Source organism: Protopterus annectens, chromosome 11.part0 (assembly GCF_019279795.1).
Source record: "Protopterus annectens isolate FY-2018-M chromosome 11.part0, PAN1.0, whole genome shotgun sequence".
In the NCBI taxonomy this organism is placed as follows: domain Eukaryota; kingdom Metazoa; phylum Chordata; order Ceratodontiformes; family Protopteridae; genus Protopterus; species Protopterus annectens.
In genome coordinates, this window is record NC_056745.1 from 30,061,775 (window position 1) to 30,088,265 (window position 26,491).

Here is a 26,491-nt window from a genome sequence, read left to right on the forward strand (position 1 = left end):
GAATTTGCCCTTCTTCTCAATGTCTTCCAAAACATAGACATTCTGAGGGGCTTGTATTGTCAGCTGCATTTTCTGCTCTCTATTTGTTTCTTCTTGGAGGCAGGATAAGAAGGCAAACACTGAATATTCATTCATATTCATCTTTCTCCCAGACCTCAGAATACCTGTCTACTGATGAATGACTTCAGAAAAAAATAAACATTAGATGAGCTGAGCATCATACAGCTAAGGTAGAATATTAGTAACTCAAGTGCCTCACCTGTGAACATCCACCCAACAGTCCTCAAATATACAAATTCCATCCTCAAACCCAACCACTTCTCACAAAACTAATCCTAACTTCCTCCCCCAACCCCCTCGTACTTGCATTTGTCTCAATCAATGTTATTACTGGAAACCAATGCATTCTAAGTACTACTTTACTCTAACTTTAAACTATGGAATTTTGTTAAAACTTCTGTCTACCAATGAATATTGTACTTTGTAACTTTAAACTATGAAATTTTGTTAAAACTTGCATCTGCCAATGAATATTGTACTTTGTAACTTTAAAACTATGGAATCTTGTTAAATCATGTGTTTTCCTATAAATACTTGCTTGCTATGTAGAAATCCCATACTTGTTTGTTCTTAATCTGTGGAACATTTCTCCCCGGGCCTCCACTGAAAATGGACATGTATTCAGTCGGACTCTCCCAGTCAACAAATATAAAATAAAATAAATAAATACTAGTTTTAAGATGGCCTTCAGCCTACAAGGAGGCCAAGACAATATGCAGGTGAGATAAACGCATGCTTTTTCTGTCAATACCCCCAGCCAGGTAAACAATATGCAGGTGAGATAAACGCTTGTTTTTTCTGTCAATACCCCTAGCCAGGTAAACCAGTCATGTCTCTAAGCACTAATCTGCACTCAGAAGGAGAATGCTCACAGAGGACTGAACATGCTAAAGTTCTGGGTTGATATCACAACTGTGGCCAGTACTTGCTCTCTAAGGTGGTTAAATGTATGTATTTGGTGTGGCTGGAAGATTATTTATTGGTATCTGTTTATACTTTGATCACTAGTTGTCTAGAGCTTTCCTGAGTTGACAGTTGATGAATACCATGTGTTCAGATTATGACAGCATGATTGATTAAATAGATTATTTATCTGAGATCATCACATTGTAACTATACTCTTTTAATAGATGTTTTATCATTTTATTACTATTCTTCTGTATCTGGAGATTTTGGAGAAAAATGGTTCCTCTGGAACAGCCATCTCCCCCACTTATCTAAAATTAAAATAAAAGGAATTAAATAATGACAGCACAGAATGTGCAGTGTCTGACAGTGACATGGCAATAACATGGTACACAGAATGTGCAGTGTCCGACAGTAACATGGCAATAATATGGTACACAGAATGTGTGGTGTCCGACAGTGACATTGCAATAACATGGTACATAGAATGTGCAGTGTCCGACAGTGACACGGCAATAACATGGTTCATAGAATGTGCAGTGTCTGACAGTGACATGGCAATAACATGGTACACAGAATGTGAGGTGTCCAACAGTGACATGGCAATAACATGGTACACAGAATGCACAGTGTCTAACAGTGACATTGCAATAACATGGTACACAGAATGTGCAGTGTCCGACAGTGACATGGCAATAACATGGTACACAGAATGGGCAGTGTCCAACAGTAACATGGCAATAACATGGTACACAGAATGGGCAGTGTCCGACAGTGACATGGCAATAACATGGTACACAGAATGTGCAGTGTCTGACAGTAACATGGCAATAACATGGTACACAGAATGTGCAGTGTCCGACAGTGACATGGCAATAACATGGTACACAGAATGGGCAGTGTCCAACAGTAACATGGCAATAACATGGTACAAAGAATGGGCAGTGTCCGACAGTGACATGGCAATAACATGGTACACAGAATGTGCAGTGTCTGACAGTAACATGGCAATAACATGGTACACAGAATGTGCAGTGTCTGACAGTAACATGGCAATAACATGGTACACAGAATGTGCAGTGTCCGACAGTGACATGGCAATAACATGGTACACAGAATGTGCAGTGTCCGACAGTGACATGGCAATAACATGGTACACAGAATGGGCAGTGTCCAACAGTAACATGGCAATAACATGGTACAAAGAATGGGCAGTGTCCGACAGTAACATGGCAATAACATGGTACACAGAATGTGCAGTGTCTGACAGTAACATGGCAATAACATGGTACACAGAATGTGCAGTTTCTGACAGTAACATGGCAATAACATGGTACACAGAATGGGCAGTGTCTGACAGTAACATGGCAATAACATGGTACATCTCTTACATGATTACCTAAGCAGACTATGAAACTGTATATAGACTGGAACATACCAACATGAATATCTCCTTTGTATTTTTTCCTTCTGATTTTGTGCCTTTGTTCTATTGGCAAAGTAGAAAATTATAGTAATTAATCTGGAAATCTTTTAGTACCATAAGTTTCACAAATTACATCAATCCCCTCTAACTTTGTTTCATAAAATAAATGGTCACCAGACTATTTATCTGTTTATTTGCCTGTCTATCTATCTATCTATCTATCTATCTATCTATCTATCTATCTATGTATCTATATCTATCTGTCTGTCTGTCTAAACTATTTGTTTATATGTTTATCTATCTATTTATTTACTTGTCTATTAAACATGTAAGTCTACTGATCCAAAATGAGCCACTTTTAGGCATAACCCAGATATACAAATGGCACTACAAGTAAAGTATTTCCGTTATTTATTTCCAGGAGGAATCGCATGTTAAATGACTGACACTAAACTCATTATTCTTCTTCTTCTTCCGGCTTTTCCCAGTTAGGGGTCGCCACAGCGGATCACCTGTCTGCTCACGATTGGCAGGGGAGTTTTACAGTGTCGAGTTGCCAGCCCAGCGCCCAACCTTCCACAGAAGGCACACACATGCACACACTCACACCTAGGGCCAATTTAGAGTGTCCAATCCACCTAAAGCATGTCTTTGGGATGTGAGAGGAAACCGGAGCACCAAACTCATTATTAATAACTTGAATAAATACTTTTTTCATTTTTACAAAATAGTAGAAGTTAAATAGGACAAACCAACACTGGTAGCAATCATCTATTCAAATAAAAAATATCACAGTAACTAATACATGGAGCAGCAACAATATTTTTAGTCGTTTCTTCTACAACATTGTGGTCTTTATATTCAGCTATAGGCTGCATGGATAGTTAAACTGTGTTGCAGATTTACTTGCATGTTGGTAAGAATCTTACTATATCAAAGGGTGATATTTATTTAGAGTACTTACAACAGTGTCCTATCATTCTTAGCTTATGCTCACTCTGCCTTCAGTTCCAGAAACTGAAATACTAAAGGCAGCTTTATGAGAAGGTGCTTTCATATGGCAAAACTTGCTCTTATATTCTATCTCTGAGGTCACATGACCTAATAGTAAAGGATATAGCTATAATTTTTATCTATTTATCTATATCTATATAGGGGTCCACTTCAGAATATCGAAGTCCCATATCCCAGTTCATCAAGACAATAATATTGAATCATCACTTACGTGAAATCTTAAACCAGTGAAAACATTCACTGGGAAAGTAACCACTTAGCCACCAGGACAATAAACACACAATGAAGCAATTAAAACCCACCAAAGTGGGGGGCTTTGCCCCCACACTACTCCTAAATATACCAACTCTGAGAGTGCACTGTAGTGGGGAAAAGGACAAATACTTCCCAGGTAGTCAAGTGATAATAACTTTCCTGGGGAAAATTTTTGCTGGTTTATTCACCCCTCCCTCCCCCCAAAAGGAGAAATATCTATCCCAGCAGACTGTAGCTTCCCAATCATCTCAAATGCCCAGGTGAGAGCTGCTCTCTCTAAAGCTAAAAACACAGCATCAATGGGACCGGATGGTGTCCCCGGCTGTGTGCTACATGAACTCAATGAGGAACTAAACCCACACATAAGGCTGCTGTTTAATCTTAGCCTTACCACAGGATACGTATCCAAAGAGTGGCGTACGGCAACTGTGGTCCCACTCCACAAAGGCGGTGCTTCTACGGACCCTGGTAATTACCGCCCCATAAGCTTAACAAGCCTGGTCTGCAAAGCTATGGAGAGGATCATAATGGAACTCATAAATAAAGACATAGGGGACCTACAGACATTGGATCCTACCCAATTCGGCTTTGTCAAGGGCAGATCATGCCTCTTGAACTTGGTCAACTTTTTTAAAACAGTCACCAAGGCCATTGATGAGGGTAAGGCAGTTCGCACAGCCTACCTTGACCTTGCAAAAGCTTTCGACACAATACCTCACTCGGGTATCATAGAAAAGCTCACCAGCTTAAATGTAAACCCATATGCCACAAGATGGGTTGCAAACTGGCTCAAGGACAGAACCCAAAGGGTTAGAGTTGCTGGTGCCATGTCAGACTCCAAGCCGGTCACAAGCGGTGTCCCACAGGGCTCAGTCCTAGGCCCCCTCTTGTTTGGCATCTACTTTTCAGAAGTGCAGGCAAACATAGGAGGATTGTGGCTGACAAAGTTTGCAGATGACTGCAAACTGGGCACCATAGTTGAAAATCCATCAGACACAGATATCCTTCAGAGAGGTCTCATAGAAACGGATAACTGGTGCCAGAGCCATGGCCTTAAGCTAAACGCCAAAAAATGTATAGTCATACCCTTTGGTAAAAACAAGGTAACCCCAAGTTACCACATAGGTGGCAATCCATTAAGCACAGAAGAGGTTATCAGGGACCTGGGGACCCAAGTTGACAGTAACCTTTCTTTTGACACTCACATTGCCAAAGTGGTTAGGAGGACCTTCTACATTGCCCACCTGATTTTGAAGGGATTCACATCCAGATCAAGGAGGTCATTGTTCCCCTGTACTCTTCACTTATCAGACCAATGATTGAGTACAATGCCCCATTCAGAATGTATCTTACCCGACACCTGCAGCAATTGGAAAGACCCCAAAAGTTCCTCACCAAAAGGATAAAGGGCTCAAAAATATGCCATATGCTGCCCGACTGAAGAAACTCCAGCTCTATTCAGTCGCATACCGTCTGCTCAGAGGTGACCTGTGCCTGACATACAAGGCCATGTCCAACCCAGAATTAATGGACATGCTCCACCTCAAAAAATCCAAATCCACCAGAGCCACAAGAGCAAGAGACTTAAACCTCAACATGGATATAAATAGGATGTGCTGGAGGGACAGATTCATCACTCAGAGACTCCCTATGCTGTGGAACAGAATCCCGGTCCATGTGAGACAGAGCACCTCGCTGGCTCTGTTCAAGAGGAATCTTGACCAGTGGATGGGAGATCGTAGGTTTACTCTGGGGATCATCTCTGTATCACTGCTGGACAGAGGCATGGCAAACTAATGGGTATAGTATTCTTCAACCTAAGGGGTGGTGAAAGTCACACAACTCTGGCTAGGCTTATAAATGCCCTAGGGCAGATAGCCTAGTATAAACCTATGAACCTATGAACCTATAAGTGAAGATTCAATATTGTTGCCTCGAAGAAACGTGTTTCACTGATATGAGCCTTCAATATTCTGAAGTAGACCCCTATATAGGTATAGATATAGATATAGATATAGATATACATATAGATATAGATATAGATATAGATATAGATATAGATATAGATAATGATAGATAGATAGATAGATAGATAGATAGATAGATAGATAGATAGATAGATAGATAGATAGATAGATAGATAGATATTTAGTTCAGAATCCTGGGATTCAAACCCCACACATCCCACCATTTGCAACACAAACTATAATAAAATGTTATGCTCTCTTGCATGTTTCTATCCAGATACATAATTCATCTTGAAGGATCCTAGCACTTTTTGACTAAGAAATAAAAGTCCTCAGTGCCAAGACTTATGCAAAGTGCCTTAAAGCACTGTCTTTCTTTTTTATCTCATACAGACTCCAACAGACTGATGTGTGTATAGCCTACAAGACCTCAAATAATCCTGCCCTGTATGACCTCCTACGTTTGCAAAATCATTATTCCCACAAACAGCAGTGCAATCAACCTAAATTTCTACCACAACATAAACAAAACCTGCTGGTATGATAGATACTTTTTCCCAAAGAATCCATCTCCTCTGAAACTGATTCTTCATTCATATTAAACAAAACAGCTTTAACCTTATTTAAACAAAACCTGAAAGACTCTATTGGAACCTGTAAATACATCTAGGTCTGTCTCCACAATCTCTTATGGATAACAACAACATATAGTGAGAATTACATTGGCTCGGTTCCAAATGATCTACCCTGTCACCTGACTATAAATAATCTATGAAGCCATGAAAGGAAATAATACAATAGCCTGCAAGGAGGTGCAAAGTGACCTAAGAAATAAAGGTATACTGCAAATTAAAACAAAATGTGCGTGGATATAAGACATGAAAATAGAGACAAATTCAATAAGAAAATTAGATGAATGAGGATATTTCCCAAAAACATATCATATTATTCATGCAAGAGCATGGCTGAGATCCAAGACAGATGATGTATATTTTCCTTCTGCTCTTTGGAAAGAATCCCTGAATCAGTACAAGAGAACTCAAGCAGACAAATGATTGATGCAATAACTGTTGGTTCTAAAATGAGATTCAAATGATTTGAATGAGTCTGTGTTCCTGACTGCCGAACAATAACACATTACTGATGGGGCAGGAAACTTTCTGGGAGATATGAAAGGCATCTTTTAGGTGTCTGACTAAAGCAATATGAGAATAAAGTCTGCAGTGGAAACAAGTTTCATTGCTGTGTATGATACCAGGTTGGGACCATTGCTGGGTACAGTACAGGTTGGGACCATTGCCAGGTATGGTACAGGCTGGGACCATTGCAGGGAACAGTACTACACTGGGACCAATCCAGGGTATGGCACCAGGTTTGGACCATTGCAGGGTACTGTACCAGGTTGGCATAATTGCTGGGTATGATACCAGGTTGGTACCATTGCAGGATACAGTATCAGGTTGGGACCATTGCTAGATATGATACCAGGTTGGGGCCATTGCTGAGTATGGTACCAGGTTGGTAGCATTTCTGGGTTTGGTATCAGGCTGGGACCATTGTTGGGGATGATACCACGTTGGGACCATTGCTAGCTATGGTACCAAGTTGGGACCCCTGCTGGGTGCGGTACATGGTTGGGACCATTGAAGGGTACAGTACCAGGTTGGATCCATTGCAGGGTATGGTACCAGACTGGTACCATTGCAGGATGCAGTATCAGGTTGGGACCATTACTGGGTGTGTACCAAGTTTGGAACATTGCTGGGTAAAGTACCAGGTTGAGACCATTGCTGGGTATAGTATCATGTTGGGATCATTGCTGGGTATGGTACCAGTTTGCGATAATTGCTGGGTATGGTACCAGGTTTGGATCATTGCTGGGTATGGTACCAGGTTAGGACCATTGCTGGGTAGATGGAACCATTGCTGGGTATGGTACCACATTGGTACCATTGCTGGGTATGGTACCAGGCTGGGACCATTGCTGTATATGGTACCAGGTAGGGAAAATTGCTAGGTATGGTTCAAGTTTAGGACCATTGCAGGGTACAGTACCAGTTTGGGACCATTGTTGGGTACAGAATCAGGTTAGGAACATTGCTGTGTGTGGTCCCAGGCTGGGAATATTGCTGTGTATGGTACCAGTTTGGGAAAATTGCTGGGTATGGTACCAGGCTGGGACCACTGATGGGGACAGTACCAGGGATGGACTATTGTGTGGTATGGTATGAGGTTGGGACTATTGCTGGGTATGGTACCAGGCTGGGACCATTGCTGGGTACAGTACAAGGTTGGGACCATTGCTGGGTATGGTACCAGGTTGGGACCATTGCTGGGTACATTACCATGTTGGGACTATAGTTGGATAGGGTACAAGGTTTGGACCATTGCTGGGTATGGTACCAAGTTGGGACCATTGCAGGGTATGGTACCAGGTTTTGACCATTGCTGGATACATTACCATGTTGGGACTATAGTTGGATAGGGTACAAGGTTTGGACCATTGCTGGGTATGGTATCAGGTTGAGACCATTGCATGGACGGTACCCAACTTGCGACTATTGCAGGGTATGCTACCAGGGTAGGACCATAGCTGGTTATGGTACGAGGCTGGGCCCATTGCTGGGGATGGTAACAGGTTGGGACCATTGCAGGGTATGGTACCAGGTTGGGACCATTGCTGGGTATGGTACCAGGTTGGGACCATTACTGGATGTGATACCAGGTTGTGACCACTGCCGGGTATGTTACCAGGGTGAGACCATTGCTGGGTATAGTACCAGGTTGGGACCATTGCAGGGATGGTTCCAGGTTGGGACCATTAGTGGGTATGGTACCAGGCTGGGACCATTGCTGGGTACAGTATAAGGTTGGGACCATTGTTGGGTATGGCACCAGGTTGGGACCATTGCTGGGTACATTACCATGTTGGGACTATAGCTGGATAGGGTAGAAGGTTGGGACCATTGCTGGGTATGTTACTAGGTTGGGACCATTGCTGGGTATGGTACCAGGTTGAGACCATTACATGGACGGTACCAACTTGGGACTATTGCTGGGTATGATACCAGGGTAGGACCATAGCTGGTTATGCTACTTGGCTGGGACCATTGCTGGGGATGGTAACAGGTTGGGACCATTGCAGGGTATGGTACCAGGTTGGGACCATTGCTGGGTATGATACCAGGTTGGGACCATTACTGGATGTGATACCAGGTTGTGACAATTGCTGGGTATAGTACTAGGTTGGGAACATTACAGGGATGGTACCAGGTTGAGACCATTGCTGGGTATGATACCAGGTTGGAAACATTGCAGGGTAATAGACCAAGTTGGGACCATTGCTGGGTACAGTATTAGGCAGCGACCATTGCAGGGTATGGCACCAGGTAGGGACCATTGCTGGGTATGTTACCAGGTTTGGACCATTATTGCGTATGGTATCAGGGTGGAAGCATTGCTGGGTATGGTAACAGATTGGTACGATTGCTGAGTATGGTACCAGATTGGGACTATTGCTGGGTGCAGTACCAGGTTGGGACCATTACTGGGTATGCTAGCAGGTTTGGACCATTACTGGGTATGATACCAGGTTGGGACCATTGCAGGCATGGTACCAGGCTGAGACCATTGCTGGGTATGGTACCAGGTTGGGTCCATTGCTGGATATGGTGCCAGGTTGGAAACTTTGCAGGGTAATGTACCAGCTTGAGACCTTTGCTGGGTACAGTATTAGGCTGGAATCATTGCAGGGTATGGCACCAGGTAAGGACCATTGCTGGGTATGTTACCAGGTTGGGACCATTATTGGGTATGGTGCCAGGTTGGGAAGCATTGCTGGGTATGGTACCAGATTGGTACAATAGCTGAGTATAGTACCAGATTGGGACCATTGCTGGGTACAGTACCAGGTTGGGACCATTGCAGAGTATGGTGCCAGGTTGGGACCATTGCTGTGTTTGGTGTCAGCTTTGGACCATTACTGGGTATGGTACCAGGTTTGGACCATTGCTAGCTATGGTACCAGGTCGGGACACCTGCTGGGTACGGTACCAGGTTGAGACCATTGAAGGGAACAATACCAGATTGGGACCATTGCAGGGTACTGTACCAGGTTGGTACTATTGCAGGATGAAGTATCAGTTTGGGACCATTGCTGGATATGGTACCAGGTTGGGACCATTGCTGGGTGCATATCAAATTGGAACCATTGCTGGGTACAATACCAGGATGAGACCATTGCTTGGTAGAGTACCATGTTGGGACTATTGCTGGATACACTACCAGTTTGGGAGCATTGCTGGGTGTGGTACCAGGTTTGGGTCATTGCTGGGTATGGTACCAGGTTAGGACCATCGCTGGGTATTGAAACTGGTTGGGACCATTGCAGGGTATGGTACTATGTTGGGACCATTGCTGGGTATGGTACTAGGTTAGAACCATTGCTGGGTATGGTATCAGGTTGGTACCATTGGTGGGTATGGTACAAGGCTGGCACCATTGCTGGGTATGGTACCAGGTAGGGACAATTGCTGGGCATTGTTCAAGTTTTGGACCATTGCAGGGTACAGTACCAGTTTGGGATCATTGCTAGGCACAGAACCAGGTTAGGAACATTGCTGTGTGTGGTCCCAGATTGGGATTATTGTTGGGTATGGTACCAGGTTGGGACCATTGCTGGGTATGGAACCAGGCTGAGACCACTGGTGGCAACAGAACCAGGTTGGGACCATTGTGGGGTATGGTATGAGATAGGGACCATTGCTGGGTATGGTACCAGGCTGGGACCATTGGTGGGTACAGTACAAGGTTGGAACCATTGTTGGGTATGGTACCAGGTTGGGACCATTGCTGGGTACATTACCATGTTGGGACTATAGCTGGATAGGGTACAAGGTTCAGACCATTGCTGGGTATGGTACCATTGAGACCATTGCATGTATGGTACCAACTTGGGACTATTGCTGGGTATGGTACCAGGTTGAGACCATTACTGGATGTGATACCAGGCTGTGACCATTGCTGGGTATGTTACCAGGTTGGGACCATTGCTGGGTATGGTACCAGGTTGGGACCATTACAGGGATGGTACCAGGTTGGGACCATTGCTGGGTATGGTACCAGGTTGGGACCATTGCTGGGAATGGTACCAGGTTTGGACCATTGCTGGGTATGGTACCAGGTTGGGAACATTACTGGATGTGATACCAGGTTGTGACCATTGCTGGGTACAGTATCAGGCTGCAACCATTGCAGGTATGGCACCAGGTCGGGACCATTGATGGGTACATTACCATCTTGGGACTATAGCTGGATAGGGTACAAGGTTCGGACCATTGCTGGGTATGGCACCAGATTGAGACCATTGCATGGACGATACCGATTGGGACTATTGTTGGGTATGTTACCAAGTTGGGACCATTGCTGGGTATGGTACCAGATTGGGACCATTACAGGGATGGTACCAGGTTGGGACCATTGCCGGGTATAGTACCAGGTTGGGACCATTGCTGGGAATGGTACCAGGTTGGGACCATTGCTGGGTATGGTGCCAGGTTGGGTCCATTACTGGATGTGATACCAGGTTGTGACCATTGCTGGGTATGTTACCAGGTTGGGACCATTGCTGGGTATGGTACCAGGTTGGGACCATTACAGGGACGGTACCAGGTTGGGCCATTGCTGGGTATGGTACCAGGTTGGGACCATTACAGGGATGGTACAAGGTTGGACCATTGCCGGGTATGGTACCAGGTTGGGACCATTGCTGGGAATGGTACCAGGTTGGGACCATTGCTGGGTATGGTGCCAGGTTGGGACCATTACTGGATGTGATACCAGGTTGTGACAATTGCTGGGTATGTTACCAGGTTTGGACCATTGCTGGGTATGGTACCAGGTTGGGACCATTACAGGGATGGTACCAGGTCGGGACCATTGCTGGGTATGGTACCATGTTGGGACGGTAACAGGGATGGTACCAGGTTGGGACCATTGCTGGGTATGGTAACAGGTTGGGACCATTGCTGGGAATGGTACCAGGTTGGGACCATTGCTGGGTATGGTGCCAGGTTGGGACCATTACTGGATGTGATACCAGGCTGTGACCATTGCTGGGTATGTTACCAGGATGGGACCATTGCTGGGTATGGTACCAGGTTGGGACCATTACAGGGATGGTACCAGGTTGGGAACATTGCTGGGTACAGTAACAGGTTGGGACCATTGCAGAGTATGGTGCCAGGTTGGGACCATTGCTGTGTATGTTGTCAGCTTGGGACCATTACTGGGTATGGTACCAGGTTTGGACCATTGCTAGCTATGGTACCAGGTTGGGACCCCTGCTGGGTATGGTACCAGGTTGGGACCATTGAAGGGTACAGTACCAGGTTGGGACCATTGCAGGGTACAGTACCAGATTGGTACCATTACAGGATGCAGTACCAGATTGGGATCATTGCTGGGTACAGTACCAGGTTGCGACCATTATAGGGTATAGTGCCAGGTTTGGACCATTGCTGGGTACAGTACTAGGTTGAGACCATTGCTTGGTAGAGTACTATGTTGGGACCATTGCTGGGTACACTACCAGTTTGGGACCATTGCTGGGTGTGGTACCAGGTTTGGATCATTGCTGGGTATGGTACCAGGTTAGGACCTTTGCTGGGTATTGAAACTGGTTGGGACCATTGCAGGGCATGGTATCATGTTGGGACCATTGCTGGGTATGGTACTAGATTGGAACCATTGCTGGGTATGGTACCAGGTTGGTACCATTGGTGGGTATGGTACAAGGCTGGGACCATTGCTGGGTATGGTACCAGGTGGAGACAATTGCTGGGTATTGTTCAAGTTTTTGACTATTGCAGGGTACAGTACCAGTTTGGGAACATTGTTAGTCACAGAACCAGGTTAGGAACATTGCTGTGTGTGGTCCCAGGTTGGGAATATTGTTGGGTATGGTACCAGGTTGGGACCATTGCTTGGTATGGAACCAGGCTGAGAACACTGATGGGGACAGAACCAGGTTGGGACCATTGTGGAGTATGGTACGAGATAGGGACCATTGCTGGGTATGGTACTAGGCTGGGATCATTGCTGGGTACATTACCATGTTGGGACTATAGCTGGATAGGGTACAAGGTTCGGACCATTGCTGGGTATGGTACCAGTTTGGGACCATTGCTGGGTACATTACCATGTTGGGACTATAGCTGGATAGGGTACAAGGTTCGGACCATTGCTGGATATGGTACCAGATTGAGACCATTGCATGGATGGTACCAACTTGTGACTATTGCTGGGTATGGTACCAGGTTGGGACCATTACTGGATGTGATACCAGGTTGTGACCATTGCTGGGTATGTTACCAGGTTGGGACCATTGCTGGGTATGGTACCAGGTTGGGACCATTACAGGGATGGTACCAAGTTGAGACCATTGCTGGGTATGGTACCAGGTTGGAACCATTTCTAGGAATGGCACCAGGTTGGAAACATTGCAGGGTAATAGACCAGGTTGGGACCATTGCTGAGTACAATATCAGGCTGCGACCATTGCAGGGTATGGCACCAGGTTGGGACCATTGATGGGTACATTACCATGTTGGGACTATAGCTGGATAGGGTACAAAGTTCGGACCCTTGCTGGTTATGGTACCAGATTGAGACCATTGCATGGACAGTACCAACTTGGGACTATTGTTGGGTATGTTACCAGGTTTGGATCATTACTGGGTATGGTACCAGGTTGGGACCATTACAGGGATGGTAGCAGGTTGGGACCATTGCCGGGTATGGTACCAGGTTGGGACCATTGCTGGGAATGGTACCAGGTTGGGACCATTGCTGAGTATGGTGCCAGGTTGGGACCATAACTGGATGTGATACCAGGTTGTGACCATTGCTGGGTATGTTACCGGGTTGGGACTATTGCTGGGTATAGTACCAGGTTGGGACCATTACAGGGATTGTACCAGGTTGGGACCATTGCTGGGTATGATAACAGGTTGGGGCCATTGCTGGGAATGGAACCAGGTTGGAAACATTGCAAGGTAATAGACCAGATTGGGATCATTGCTGAGTACAGTATCAGACTGCGACCATTGTAGGGTATGGCACCAGGTAGGGACCATTGATGGGTATGTTACCAGGTTGGGACCATTATTGGGTATGTTATCAGGGTGGAAGCATTGCTGGGTATGGTACCAGATTGGTATGATTGCTGTGTATGGTACCAGATTGTGTCCATTGCTGGGTACAGTACCAGTTTGGGACCATTGCTGGGTATGGTACCAGGTTTGGATCATTGCTGGGTATGGTTTCAGGTTAGGACAATTGCTGGGTATGATAACAGCTTGGGATCATTGCAGGGTATGGTATCAGGTTGGGACCATTGCTGGGTATGGTACTAGGTTGGAACATTGCTGGGTATGGTACCAGATTGGGATCATTGCTAGGTATGGTACCAGGCTGGGACCATTGCTGGGTATGGTACCAGGTAGGGACAATTGTTTGGTATGGTTCCAGGTTGGGAACATTGCAGGGTACGGTACCAGTTTGGGACCATTGCTGGGTACAGAACCAAGTTAAGAACATTGCTGTGTGTGGTCCCAGGTTGGGAATATTGCCGGGTATGGTACCAGGTTGGGATCATTGATGGGTATTGTACCATGCTGGGACCACTGCTGGGTATGCTACCAAGTTGGGATCACTGCTGGGGACAGTACCAGGGTGGGATCATTGTGGGGTACAGTACAAGTTTGAGACCATTGCTGTATATGGTACCAGGCTAGGACCACTGCTGGGTACGGTACAAGGTTGGGACCATTGTTGGTTATGGTACCAGGTTGGGACCATCGCTGGGTAAGGTACCATGTTTGGACCATAGCTGGATAGGGTATAATGTTCAGACCATTGCTGGGTATGGTACCAGGTTGGGACCACTGCATGGACAGTACCAACTTGCGACTATTGTTGGGTATGGTACCAGGTTAGGACAATAGCTGGTTACAGTACCAGGTTGGGACCATTGCTGGGTATTGTAACAGGTTGGGACCATTGCAGGGTATGGCACCAGGTTGGGAGCATTGCTGGGTATGGTACCAGATTGGGACCATTGCTAGGTACAGTATCAGGCTGGGACCATTGCAGGGTACGGCACCAGGTAGGGACCATTGCTGGGTATGTTACCAGGTTGGGACCATTATTGGGTATGGTATCAGGTTGGGAAGCATTGCTGAGTATGGTACCAGATTTGAATGATTGCTGAGTATGGTACCAGATTGGGACCATTGCTGGGTACAGTACCAGGTTGCGACCATTACAGGGTATAGTGCCAGGTTTGGACCATTGCTGGGTACAGTACCAGGTTGGGACCATTGCTAGGTATGGTTCCAAATTAGGACCATTGCTGGGTGCAGTACCAGGTATGGACCATCGCTGAGTACAGTACCATGTTGGGACTATTGCTGGATACAATACCAGGTTGGGACCATTGCTGGGTATGTTACCAGGTTGAGACCACTGCTGGGTACAGTAACAGGTTAGGACCATTGCTGAGTACAGTATCAGGTTGTTACCACTGCTGGGTATGGTACAAAGTTGGGATCATTGCTGGGTATGGTATCACATTGGGTCCATTGTTGGGTACAGTACCACACTGGACTATGGCTGGATTGGGTACCAGGTTCAGATCATTGCTGGGTATGGTATCAGGGTGGGATCATTGCACGGATGGTTTCCAGCTTGGGACTATTGCTGGATATGGTACCAGGTTGATACCATTGCTGGGTATGGTGCCAGGTTGGGACCATTGCAGGGTAAGGTACCAGGTTGGTACCATTGCTGGCTATGGTTCCATGTCGGGACCATTGCTGTGTATGGTACCAGGTTGGGACCATTGAATGGTACAGTATCAGGTTGGGGCCATTGCTGGGTATGGTACCAGGTTGGGACTATTGCAGGGTATGGTACCACTTTGGGACCATTGCAGGGTATGGTGCCAGGTTGGAGCATTGCTATGTACAGTACCAGCTTGGGACCATTGCTTGTTATGGTTACAGGTTGGAACATTGCTGGGTACGTACCAAGTTGGTACCATTGCTGGGCATGGTACCAGGTTGGGACCATTGCTGGGTCTGGTACCAGGTTAGAATCATTGCTGGGTATGGTACCAGGTTGGGACCATTGCAGGGTATGGTAACAGGTTGAACCATTGATGGGTATGGTTCCTAGTCGGGACCATTGCTATGTAAGGTACAAGTTTGGGACCATTGCTAAATATGGTATCGAGTTGGGACCATTGCAGGATACAGTATTACCTTGGGACAATAGCTGGATAACGTACCAGGTTTGGACCATTCCTGGGTATATTACCAGGTTTGGACCATGGCATGGATGGTACCAGCTTGGGACTATTGCTGGGTATGGTACCAGGTTGGGACCATTGCTGGGTATGGTACCAGGTTGGGACAATTGCTGAATACAGTACCAGGTTTAGACCATTGCAGGGTATGGTATCAAGACCATTGTATGGATGATACCAGGTTTGGAGCATTGCTCGGTATGGTACCAAGTTGGGACCATTGCTGGATATGGTACCAGGTTGGAAACATTGCAGGGTAAGTTACCAGGTTGGGACCCTTGCTGGGTACAGTATCAGGCTGGGACCATTGCAGGGTATGGTACCAGGTTGGGACCATTGCTGGGTACTGTACTAGGTTGGAACTATTGCTGGGTATGGTTCCAGGTTGGGTCCATTGCAGGATACGGTACTAAGTTAGGACCATTGCAGGGTATTGTACCAGGTTGGGACCATTGATGGATACAGTACCAAGTTGGGAGCTTTGTTGGGTACGGTACCAGGCTGGGACCATTGCTAGGTATGGTACCAGGTTTGGACCATTGTTGAGAACAGTGTCAGGTTGGGACCATTGCTGGATATGGTACCAGGTTGGGACTACTGCTGGGCAAAGCACCAGGTTGGGACAATTGCAGGCTACTGTACCAGGTTGGGACTATTGCTGGGTACAGTACCAGGTTGGGACCATTGCTGGGTACAGTACCATGTTGGGACTATGGCTGGATAGGGTACCAGGTTTGGACCATTGCTGGTTATGGTACCAGGTTGGGATCATTGCATGGATGATACCAGCTTGGGACTTTTGCTGGGTATGGTACCAAGTGGTGCCATTGCTGAGTATGGTACTAGGTTGGGGCCATTGAACGAAATGGTACCATGTTGGGTCCATTGTGGGGTATGGTACCAGGTTGGGACCATTGCTGGGTAAGGTACCAGGTTGGGACCATTGCTGGGTACTGTACCATGTTGGGACTATGGCTGGATAGGGTACCAGGTTTGGACTATTGCTAGGTATGGTACCAGGTTGGGACCATTGAAGGGTATGGTACCAGGTTGGGTCCATTGCTGGGTATGGTACCATGTTGGGACTATTGCTGGGTATGGTTCCATGGTGGGACCATTGCAGGGTACAGTACCAGGTTGGGAGCATTGCTGGGTATGTTACCAGGTTGGGACCATTGCTGGGTATAGTGCCAGTTTTGGACCATTGCTGGCTACTGTACCAGGTCTGGACCATTGCAGGGTATGGTACCAAGTTGGAACCATTGCTGGTTATGGCACCAGGTTGGGATGGGTATGGTACCAGGTTGGACCATTGTTGGGTACAGTACCAGGTTGGGACCTTGTGTTGTACGTACCAAGCTGGTATCAGGTTAGGACCATATGTGTGTGTGGTACCAAGTTACAGCCATTGCTGCATACATTATCAGGCTGGGACCATTGCAGGGTATGGTACCAGTCTGGGACCATTACTGGGTACGGTACCAGGTTGGGACCATTGCTGGGTATGGTACCTGGTTGGAAAGCATTGTTGGGTATGGTACCAGGTTGGAACAATTGCTGGTATGGTACCAGGTTGGGACCATTGCTGGGTGCAGTATCAGGCTGGGGCCATTGCTGGGTACTGTACCAGGTCGGGACAAGTCCAGTGTATGGTACCAGTTTGGGACCATTACTGGGTATTTTATCAGGCTGAGACTATTGCTGCAAATTGTTCCTGGTTGGGACCATTACAGGGTATGGTGCTAGGTTGGTACCATTGTAGAGTACAATGCCAGGTTTGGACCATTGCTGGGTACAGTACCAGGTTGGAGCCATTGTTCTTGAGTACCAGGTTGGGACCATTGCTGGGTATGACACCAGGTTGGGACCATTGTTGGGTATGGTACCAAGTTGGAACCATTGCTGGGTACTGTATCAGGATGGGGCCATTGTTAGGTGCAGTATCAGGATGGGACCATTTTCAGGGTATGGTACCAGGTTGGGACCATTGCTGGTTATGGTAGCAGGTTGGGAAGCATTGCTGAGTATGGTACCAGGTTGGTATGATTGTTGGGTATGGTACCAGGTTGGGAGCATTGTTGGGTACAGTACCAGGATGGGATCATTGCTGGGTATGGTTCCAGGTTGGGACCATTGCAGGGTATGGTGCCAGGTTGGGACTATTGCTGTGTGTGGTATCAGGTTGGGACCATTGCATGGTACAGTACCGCATTTGGACTATTGCAGGATATGGTACCAGGTTTGGATCATTGCTGGGTACTGTGCCAGGTTGGGACCATTGCAGGGAATGGTACCAGGTTGTGTGGTCTTGCCGGAAACATACATGCTGCTTGTTGTCTGGAGATCCAGCATTGAAGGTAGTCTGTGCTGGGGAACAGTGCAGATCTATAAAGGTCAGTGTCAGAGTGTAAAACAGGAGCTATGGCAATGATGGATCTAGAAGGAGAAAAGATGCTGTGAATAAACTGCAGGGCAAATGGAGCATGATCAGCAAATCAGAAGCTGATTTCATGGTGGGTTTAAAGTTGTAGGGAATGTGATGACTGTGCCATCTGTGTTTTGCAGATATAGTTTAAACATAAAAAAGCTGCTTCATAAATAGGACCTGTTCATCAAACTTTTCATGTTTTCTGTGCATCATATGGTGTCCAAGAAACTGTGTATGCTGTAAACTTTTTGACATGCTTAGAAGGCAAATATCAATGGAGAAGAGTGATATGATTCAGTGAGTTTGTAATAAATAAAGTTTTTTTTTTAATCCTTGCCAATAAAATATAAAAAGAAAAATAAAACTATTACAAGGCCAAAGCAGTGGCAGCATGCATGTATGAGACAGACATGGCTGTAAACACTGACATTGTGCTACATAAGATTCCTGCATGTAGCTGTGAGGTGCAGGCCATTGTAAACACAGCTATAATTGTACATAATTTACCTGCATGTAGGTAGGAGGTGCAGGCCATTTAAACACAGTTATAATTATACATATTGTACCTACATGTAGATAGAAGGTACAGGCCATTGTAAACACAGCTATCACTATACATAATTCCACTTATATACCTCACTTCCTATTATAATTACCATAATATATATTACAGTCTAGGTCTTCTCCTAATGCTGATTGAATTTGTATACTTATTCTGTTATTAACCATGTGTAACTATTTTTTCCTGTATATATAGGTCTTGTTATGTCTTCTGCTTTATACTGTATTTTAGCATATTGTTTGAAAATTGTCTGTATACTGTATTTTAACATATTGTGTAAACTTTTACTTACTGTGGAGCTTTTCTCCTCGGGCCTCCACTGAAATTGGACCTGTGTCCTGTCGGACCACCCCGGTTAACAAATGTAAAATAAAAAAATAAAAATAATGTACCTGCGAGTAGGTATGACATACAGGCCATTGTAAGCACTGCTATTCTTGTGCATGATGTACCTGCATGTATGTAGGAGGTACAGGTCATGGTAAACACAGCTATAATTGTACATAATGTACCTGCATGTATGTAGGAGGTACAGGTCATGGTAAACACAGCTATAATTGTACATAATGCACCTGCATGTATGTAGGAGGTACAGGTCATGGTAAACACAGCTATAGTTGTACATAATGTACCTGCATGTATGTAGGAGGTACCGGTCATGGTAAACACTGCTATTATTGTATATTATGTACCTGCATGTATGTAGGAGGTACAGGTCATGGTAAACACTGCTATTATTGTAAATAATGTACCTGCATGTATGTAGGAGGTACAGGTCATGGTAAACACTGCTATTATTGTATATTATGTACCTGCATGTATGTAGGAGGTACCGGTCATGGTAAACACTGCTATTATTGTATATTATGTACCTGCATGTATGTAGGAGGTACAGGTCATGGTAAACACAGCTATAATTGTACATAATGTACCTGCATGTATGTAGGAGGTACAGGTCATGGTAAACACAGCTATAATTGTACATAATGTACCTGCATGTATGTAGGAGGTACAGGTCATGGTAAACACTGCTATTATTGTATATTATGTATCTTTGTTCTTCCTCTGATTGATTTTCAGCTTAAAAATTAATATTCAGTCTGGTGCTGATCTCCATCAGAGCTCTCTGATAATCTGCTGATGTTTAGATATTCTTTACTTGCCATAATCTGTTACTTCTGTTTTATTCTGTGTCATAATCTGCTACTTCTGTTTTATGGCACAGGCACACTGAATGACCACTGTACACTATCCATTCTTATACAGATATTTTCGAATGATTGTGTTTTTTCAAAACTGTACCCTGTGTTAATTCCACCTATCTTTATACCACGTTAGAAATAAATAAATAAAACATCTGGAAAGGACTGGACAATCATCTTGTCAGACAGTGTGGTGCAATTCAGATGTTTATGCAACTTTTATATATTTCATGCATTGTCCTTGTCACTGAGGAAAACCTATTATTTCACTTGTATGGTAAGAAACAATTTTGGTCCCAAAGACAACTATACTAACAGTCTGAAAATTACTGTTTGCAAGGGAAAGCACATCCAGCACATAGCACTCAACCTTTTAGCTCAAGAATCAATAACTTAAGAAGGCAAGAACTAAGGGCATTAATAAATATTAACGGGGTAAGCAGAGAACTGGAAATGTGATTTTAAATAATGGTTGGGACTGATAAATAATAATGGGGTATAGATGCTGAGAACTGGAAATGAGATTTTAAATAATGGTTGGTACTGAGAAATAATAAAGGGGTACATATGCCCAAAACTGGAAAAGTGATGTTAAATAATGGTTGTTTATACTTGCAAAACTGCCAGAATAACAGGTTTGCATTAGCATCCATTTTCTAAAGGATACGGAATCTGAAACTAAAATTTGTCTGTATTTAGTGACTCTGGTCCACAACATTTTTTTTCCAGATGTGATCAGAATATTAGGCAAAATCAAGGACTTTCTGTGAAATCAGGGACAGTCAAAGAAATAGTGCAGGACTGAATGAATATAATTGTGAGGGAATAAAGCCCTGAGATCATCCATTCATAGAATCTGATATCTGGGTTTCAGATGCAGCTGTGGGAGACACTGAAGTTTAACCTGCCAGCTAGTTATATTGCACAGGTGAATATCTTTGACTTAAGTAGGCAGGAATTCATCTAGCTGTCTCATGATGCTGTCAGGAAATGCTGAGCTGTGGAATGTGGGACAGGAATAGACAGACTCAGAGGTTCATAGATTACAAGGCTAATGGCTTTAGAGCCCTTACAATCCTAACCAATATAACCCAATTTTATCCAATATATGACCACTTGGAGCAAGCAAATGGCATGGGTTTGTGCCTATGCCTTGCATATCTTACAGATTGTCCCTGTCTATAAGAGATATAAATGTTACCCCAGGCATGAATTTATGATTCCCCATCTATTGATCCAAATTGCATTTAAACAGGGCTCTGCTTAACATGAATAGGAAGTCTCCTCCAAAAAAGGGGCAATGCCTGAGACACATATCTGTCTCACCAGCATGTTTTATTTGAGTTGTTAATTAAGTTTAAATCTGTAGATCTGGTAACTCTCACACTGTCTGACTTGTGGATGTATAGCAGCTCCCTCAGGACTGGATTTGTGGTGCCTTTTAGGTCAGACATAGGTCACCCTTTAATAGTCGATAGGAGACACAGTAAAGGGAGAGAGCTTTTAGTCTATCCGCATAGGACATGTTATTTACACCCAGTATTTTCTTTGTGAGAAATCTCTAAGGTTGCTCCACCCACTGCAAGTGCCTAGTCAAGTACATTCCAAATGACACATTGTTCTTGATTACTGGTCTAATGAGGGCTGGGGCTATAATTTATTTGGATCTGGATGCCATACCTTTACTTCTAAGTTGTGCAACATAGAAGGATTTCCTCAGTAATGTGGACACATGGCAGTCAAAACTCAGGCTACAATCTATCTGTGCACCTAGATCTTTCACCTCTGAGTCTACTCTTAGGGGTATGCTATTGATGTTGTAATTTGCAGGGGAATTTGACTTCCCTTGGGTATGATATTGCATGTTTTCACATTTAGTTTTAGGCCATGATTCTGGCATCAGTCATTTGTCTGATCTAGACCCTACTGATGGATATCTACATCATTGCAGGATTCAATGATTGCCCCCAGCTTGCAGTCTTTGGCACACTTTGTCATCCACAAGTCTTCCACATTAGCCTTGACTTCAGATAAATATATTCTGAATAGGAGTGGTCCCAGCCCTAACCCTTGTGGCTCAATGGGACATAAATGGTTGCCTTTTCTGGGAAGGAAATAAAGCCTGGATATTTAGAGATGTTGCATTATAAATGCTTTCACAGATGTAGGAAACTCATTGTTAGACATAGCAGAGATACTGCAGCAGTATCATCTGTCCTGAAAGTTAGCAGTGGGATCTTAGTGTAAATGGTGTAGAAACTCTCATCAGGCTGATACTGCATGCTTTCAGTGATATAGAGACCATCAATCAGCCTATAACAGACCCAGCCTTATCACATACTGAATTTGTAAGTCTGTCTGCAAAAATGTGTATATGGCCAGGCATCTCCTATGTAAAGGTATATATGGCCAGGTATTTCATGGTGCTGTAATCACTTACCTGATATTGGTTCCTGTGTTTCCTATTCCTGTTCATTACAGAAGTTTGGTTCTTTCATGCTTACCACATACAAGGTAAAACTATCACCCCTGAAGTGGGAGATGAAGCTGCTAATGGCTTTCATACACTTATTTTTAATATAATCAAATGGTCCTAGAGGTGGAGTGTGAGCACTCGTATGAGAACAGATTTTGCTGATTATTCTGGAAATGTTTTCTTCACTATCATTTGCAGAAGACAAAGTTTCACTAGAAAATGTATAAGCTAAACCTTCCATAAGAAATGCTGTGTATCATCCTGAAGCTGGGTGATGTCACTGTCTCCAGTTTGGCACAATAGGAGTGACCCTTGATTGGGAATTATTTCTCATCATTTGTAAGGTAGAGCGCAGGATGTCATTCCTCCAGAGTACTGGGTTATACCAAAAAGGAAGGCTCTTGCCGGTTGTCGCGATGATGGAAAAGAAACTGACTTTGTGGATTTGGTGGCCCTTAAATATGGCAGACATTAGAAATGAATTGCTGAATCTCCAAACAATATCATTTAATAGTTTACAGCTGTAAATAAATAAATATGTTTGGTAGGAAATAATTGCATCCATCATTCAAAAATGAAATGTACGTGCTACAGTACTTAGGTTCTTTGTAATATCATTGAAGGTAGCAGTTTAAGGGAGCATAACTCCTACAAAATTTACATTGAACAGTAGAAATAAGCAGACATTTCATTCAGTGCCAACCTAATGTGTTGAGGAATACAGTTCATATTTCCACGACAACATGTCATAGTTTGCATACGCTGCCTCATCTTCTTCCTCATTTACAATCACTGCAGCTGTTAGAGGCATCTTTGCCTTGGCCTGAGCTACGAGGACCATGCAAACAAATGTGTCCAGATATACAACACAGTCATTTACAATATCTTGAAATGTATGTGGTGTAACAGAATAGTGGGCTGTGCTTATGTGGCCCCTTCACTTAGCTGCAAAGTGACCACATCAGATTTTGCAGCAACAATGTGGCTGAATTTCCATCATTCAGCATAATTTCCATCATGGGTTCACCATTAACAAACACTGTAGTGGGTTGTACTTTAAGCATGCCATCATGGATAAATGCAAAATATATGCATCCATACTAAGGCATCATTGGTGCACCCAGCTAAGGAAAAAAAAACATAATAGATGGACACAGACAAGCATCTACTCACTGAATAAATCTCTGCTGCCACAATGTGAACGTGTGTCTCAGCTAGGCAGATACAATGTTGTAGCATAAGCAAACATGCTTTAATTTATAGGGTAGTGGAGAAAAGCATGGCTGGGGAAGAAGGCATCCACGTAGTCTGTGTAGTTTCTTTGTGTGTTTAACATTACTATTTGTTTATTTAAGAAGCTAAGCTTGATGACTAGCCCATTTCCAAGCTGAATATTTAGAACAATAAGTGAGGTCACTGCAAAACCAATCAGTAAAAACAAAATGAAAACTCCAAAAAAGCTAGAACTTCCACTGAGTGACCTCCCAAACCTCTTGTCATGTGCCTCTGATACAAGAGGTTTGGGAGGTCCCTCAGAGGAAGTTCTAGCTTTGCTGGAGTTTTCATTTAAGCTGAATATTTAGGGAATAAGCTGCCAGTATCTTGAAGTGATCATGACTGTTCATGACAGCAGAATTGAGCATGTGAGTTACAGAAAAATCAGTGTCCATGATAGGTCAGTGGCACTCCATGTTGTGAATACTAGGATGTGGGTGATCAATAAGAGTTAAGCACAGTGCAATGAATGCTGGCGAATAGAACAAAGGTGTCCTTGAAGTAGTATGCAACAGTGCTGGAAAAATAAGAAATATGTGCTAGTTTTTATCTATGTTCAGATACTGAGGAAATAAACATTTTGGTTTGCAGAAAAGTGATCTGAAAGTGCTGTTCAAAGCAGTCATCAGCTATCATGCCTATTTGTGAGTAGCACCTCTGCATACTGTTGTAGAAATATCATGTGAGTGGATGGTCTGCAATAGTTTGAGAAAATCTTGTTATTTCAGTCTGTAATCTGTCCGTTTCCCTGACGGTTAGGAGAATCCAGACAAAGTAGGCTTTTTTAGGACTTCCTAGACAGGCCTAAGTATGTTACTATAGAATAGGTACATGGATTTTCTTCTGTGAGCAGAGAAGAACAGTTTATGAATAATAAACCTGTACACTTTGTAGGGATATTCTTACATTAAAAGGACAATAAGGTAGCATTTATTAAGGTTCTCTTTTCAGGAAATGTGTTACTTGTGAGAACCTAATATGATTATGCTGTGAGTGTGTATCAGAAGTGCAAAGAACCTGGTAAGAGTGTGTATTTATTTATTTATTTATTTAATCATTCATTCATTTATTTATGTATGCATGTTCATATGCATGTCTTGGTGACTGTATGAACAACTCTATAGGCATCTGGTATGTCCAGCTGGGCTGTGGCCCATTTTCAGTTGGAGTTGGGAAGACAAGCTCCAGTATATGCAAATGATGACAATTCAAGTACAAAATGCTACATTGTTATCATAGAATGTTTGGGTGTTTGATTCTTCTACCTTTTCCTCTATCGCTGAGACAGAGTATGGATAAAAGACAGAACCTCATAATAGATGCTTCAGAGTTTCGTGGCCAGCAGATGAGTCAGGTGCACCAGTCTGTGTACTTGCACCCTTTGCCTTTGTCACAGGGAGCATCAGGTCACTGTGGACATATGGAAGATGCAAGATTTAATGACAGTAGAAGGCTTTTTATTAGCTACTGCAAGAAGCACATCAGTATCAGTCCCTACTCCCCTCCTGATGGTGGAGATGGTACAGCCCCAATACCAGAGAGATTGTAAAACACTCCACTGAGCATTAGCATCATAGAACACTGCACTCAACATTGGGAATGTAGCACATTGGGATTGTAGGCCACTCCATTGAACAATGGGATTGTAGCCCCTCAACTGACCACTAACATTGCAACACACTGCACTAAACACTGGCATTGTATCGCACTCCACTGAACATTGTAAATGTAGTACATTAGCACTGTAGCATACTCAAATGAACACTGGGATTGTAGCACACCCCATTGAACACTGGGATTGTAGCACACTCCACTGAACATTGGGGCTGTAGCACACTTCACTGAACATAGGCATTGCAACACATGCCACTGAACATTGGGATTGTAACACATTGGGATTGTAGAACCCTCAAAAGAACATTGGGATTGTAGCACACTCCACTGAACACTAGGGCTGTAACACATTTGAATTGTAGCACACTCCATTCAACATTAGGACTGTAGCACACACCACTAAACATTGGGAATGTAGCACAATGGGATTGTAGCACACTGAAATGAACATTGGGACTGTAGCACATGACACTGATCATTGGCACTGTAGCACATTCAAATGAACATTGGGATTGTAGCACACTCCACTGAACATTGGGACTGTAGCTCACTTCACTGAACATTGGGACTGTACCACACTCAAATGAACAATGGGATTGTAGCACATTGGGACTGCAGCACACTCCACTGAACATTGGGATTGTAGCACACTCCACTGAACATTGGCATTGTATCACACTCCACTGAACATTGGGATTGCAGCACATTGGGACTGTAGCACAATGGCATTGTAGTACAATCCACTGAATATTGGGATTGTAGCACATTGGGATTGTAGCACATTCCACTGACCATTTGGACTGTAGCACACTCCACTGAACATTGGGAATGCAGCACATTGGGAATGTAGCACATTCCACTGAACATTGAGACTGTTGCACAATGGGATTGTAGCACACTCCACTGAACATTGGGATTGTAGTACATTGGGATAGTAGCA

At 44.1% G+C, this 26,491-nt stretch overlaps 1 protein-coding gene across 1 annotated transcript; it reads right to left on the reverse strand.

The window, feature by feature from the left end:
- Nucleotides 1–1,273: 1,273 nt before the first annotated feature.
- Nucleotides 1,274–2,350, reverse strand: LOC122814898 (dynein heavy chain-like). Its single transcript, XM_044087163.1, has one exon. The coding sequence runs from the start codon at nt 2,348–2,350 to the stop codon at nt 1,274–1,276; it is 1,077 nt and encodes a 358-aa protein (XP_043943098.1).
- Between the last annotated feature and the right edge of the window lie 24,141 nt (nt 2,351–26,491).